Source organism: Orycteropus afer, unplaced genomic scaffold (genome assembly GCF_000298275.1).
Source record: "Orycteropus afer afer isolate SDZICR_OR568_19922 unplaced genomic scaffold, OryAfe1.0 scaffold00049, whole genome shotgun sequence".
In the NCBI taxonomy this organism is placed as follows: Eukaryota; Metazoa; Chordata; class Mammalia; order Tubulidentata; family Orycteropodidae; genus Orycteropus; species Orycteropus afer.
In genome coordinates, this window is record NW_006921636.1 from 11,543,551 (window position 1) to 11,546,906 (window position 3,356).

The window sequence follows — 3,356 nt, forward strand, 5'->3', positions numbered from 1 at the left end:
CCATGGGCAAACTCAGGTCCCAAGGAAAGTAGTGAGGGGCGTGGAGTTCAGGTGAAAGGCTTCCCAGTCAGCAAAACCGTTGTCTCCAACGTAGCCCAGGCACCGGTCCTTGCGCCTTCTTCCCAACGGCAGCGCCCCCTGGAGGCGGTCTTCGCGCCTAATCCTGAGGTCTCTGCTCGCAGGTGGTGTGGCCATGGATGGGAGTCAGACCAGCCAACAGAGGGCTGCAGTCATGCGCATCAAATGAACGCGAGGGATGGGCGGGAAAATTCGCGAGTCTACAAATAAAGTCTCCCATATGGCAATGAAGACTACTGCCAGTGGCGCTGCCTCTCTGTCTGGGTCTGGGAGGGATGCAGGAAAGAACCCCTCGGCCAAGGTGGGGACGGCCATATGCATCACCACTCAGGGCTTCTCTCACCCCCACTCTCAGGTCCGAGAATCGCCTAAAACTCGGGACCAAGGAGCGAACGAATTGCATCCCTTCCCCCTCACGAGCCGGGCTCCTGAGTAGGGCTCACTTTTCTCTATGAAGTCAGAGAAGGGATACCTGTCATGTGCTTCCTGGGGGCCAGCCGCCTCACAATGGCCCTGGGAACCAGGGAGAGGAGGACAGGGCGATGTGAAACGGACAGCGGCCTGCCCAGGCTCGCGCAGCTCATGGGCATGGCGAAGGAGGACTGCAACCTGCGTCTTCTGGCTGTGGACCCACTGCTTCCCATTCTGTTTTCCACAAGGAGAAAGGCGCGATGACAGGTGCCCCCAAATCCGGGACAAAGCTGCCGGGTGGACCAAGCGTCCGGCCTTTCCTGCGAGTGTCAAGGCCCTGATGATCACGGGGCAGTGTCTGGGTCGCAGACCCGGGAAAGCACCGAGTCAGGACGGGATCTTTACAGCAGCGGTGCGTAGTGGACGCCCTCGGGAGAGCAGGGGAGTCCTCCACACCACGCCCCGCGGAGAGGAAAGAGGGACCCGGGCTGGGAGGGCGGGGGAAGTGGGAGGGGGCTCCCGCCCGTCCGCTCGCTCCTCGGGGATGCGGATCCGCTCGCACGGCCCCTCGGGTTTGGGCTTCCGCACCTTGACCCAGCCACCTCGGGCTGAACACCGACCACGCACCCGGCCCGCCCGCGCCAGGCAGCCTGGTGGCCGGCGGCGCGCTCCTCGCCCCTCCCGCTGCCGCCGGTGGCCGCCTGTATTTATTCTCGCGCGGTGCTCTCCTGCCAAGCTCCACCCACGCTACCTCGGCTCCCGCCTCCAGCGCTCGCACTCACGTCCCGCGCAGTTCTCACCCCGCGAACCTCCGCTTCAAGCTGTCAGCCGGCTCAGCCGGCGCTGCAGCCCATCTCAGTTTCCGTGTCGGTTCCCTGCCTGGGCATCCTCAATGCCATCAACCTGCCGGGATAACCCCATCGATTTTCGGTCCTAAGCACCCTCCCCTCCATCAGCCGCATGAACGTCTGTCCTGCGCGCCATCAGTGGGCTGTCCGAGCTGTGTGCTCCCAACCAAAATTCCAGTTTGATGGGGGCGGGGCGCTGCTGCTTCTTCACGGAAAACTGCCTAGGAGCCCCAAATGGGGGCCTGGGCGGCGTGGGCCTGAAAGAGATTGGCAATTCTCCGCATTGCTGCCCACGAAGAACGCCACTGAGCACATAGGGGCCTCTCAGCCTTCCTGCTAAGGCTGGGATCCAGGTGTCACCAGGGGGCTTGAGGGCGATACAAGGACTCCTAGCACCGCATGCCTTCTAGCCTTATGCCACCTGCATCCGTGTCCCGGGAGAATGTGCACCCACAAGCCCACAGCCGCCCTCCCCCTTACCACCCTCCCTTTGTTTAACCTCAATCGGAGGTTCCTCTTCTGGGCTCAGTAAGATCCTGTTTTGGAGAAAAGGCTGCAGCAGACCTCACGGATCAGAGGAGAACCTCATCAGGGATCAGAGACCAACCTCCGAAAGGGCCCCAAAAAAGTTACCTGGGGGGAGGGAGGGTTAACTTTGAAGTGTTTGAATGGGAGTTTCTTTTAACCAACCTGAGCCTACTTCATCTGTTTAAAGCATGGGGATATTAATATCCACTGTGGAGGGCTTTGAGCAACCACGCTTGAATTAGGCTTGATGTAGGTGAAGCCAGCTTGTGGGATGCTGTACAAGTGCCTGGCCGTTCTCCACACCTCCTCCCTGGCCCTGTGCCACAATACAGCCCCCAGGCCTTGTTTCTCACTTAGGAGCAGCTGCCTAACTGCCCACCTTTAGGGAACCAGCTGCTTGTTAATAAGCCAAGCTTCGGTTCACAAGCACCTTTTGCTGAAATGGCATCCGGATTACATGACTGTTCCCTCTCCCAGAGGTACGGATCATCTACCAAGCGAGCATAGTTGGAAGGGGAAGAGTATGAGGCCTGAAAGTAGAGGGCCTGGTTCTCAGCTGTGTGACTTCAGGACAAGTTGTTTACTTCCTAGTCCCTCATTTCTTTGTCTGCAAATCGGGAGAAATAACCACACCGATCTCACTGGTAGCAAAGGGCTTGGCAACTAACCAAGAGACTGGTAGTTCAGATCTACTCACAGGTGCCCTGGAAGAAAGGCCTAGCATTCTGCTTCCAAAAATCAGCCACTAAATGCAGGGGGCAAATTGACACAGACTTCTAGCCATAACCAACCCCTTTTTGGGAACGAGTCGTTCGATGGGCCTGGTGTTCAGGGCGATAGTTGCAGGGACATCAAGGTCAACTGGCACAACACAGTCCACAAAGACAGTGTTCTACATCCCACTGGTGAGCAGGGAATGGGGTCTTAAAAGGTTGTAAGCAGCCATCGAAGGTGCAACTACTGGTCCCTCCTCCTCCAGAGCAAAGAAGAGTGAAGAAAATCAAAAAGGACGAATGGACTACGTGAACCTCAGCCTTCACAAACAAACCTGAGAGCAGAACTAGGTGGAGCCCAGCTACCACTGCCAGCTGTTCTCAAAGGGATTACAAGAGAAGGTCCTGGGTAGAGTGGGAGAAAAATGTGGAACAAAAAAGACCAGCCTTATTGTCTGATACAGAGTGGTGGAACCTTGAAGACTACATGGCTCTTACACACATTTCGAGCCTGGAACTGAGCTCACCCCTGTAGCTCAACTTGGAGCCCAATGACAGGACCATAAGGTGAACAAAGACACCATGAAGTTATGCACAACATATGAGATCAAAAGAGCAGTATCTGCCCAGGGATACAGCTCAGAAGGCAAGAAAGGATGAAAGAAGGACAAATGGAAATAGTAAACATGGAAGAAACGGGAGGAGAGGTTACATTGTGAGGACTGTCATCAATGACATGAAATAAAACATGTATGAACTGTTGAATGGAAAATTGATT

At 56.3% G+C, this 3,356-nt stretch overlaps 1 protein-coding gene across 1 annotated transcript in view; it reads left to right on the top strand.

Annotated features, from left to right (window-relative positions):
- Positions 1 to 1,426, top strand: part of TP53TG5 (TP53 target 5) — a 5,187-nt gene extending 3,761 nt beyond the window's left edge. Inside the window, exons 5-6 of the mRNA XM_007938448.1 lie at positions 434 to 510; positions 738 to 1,426. Coding sequence (XP_007936639.1) covers positions 434 to 510; positions 738 to 1,426 — 766 coding nt within the window. The remainder of the gene's footprint in view (positions 1 to 433; positions 511 to 737) is intronic.
- Positions 1,427 to 3,356: the final 1,930 nt, after the last annotated feature.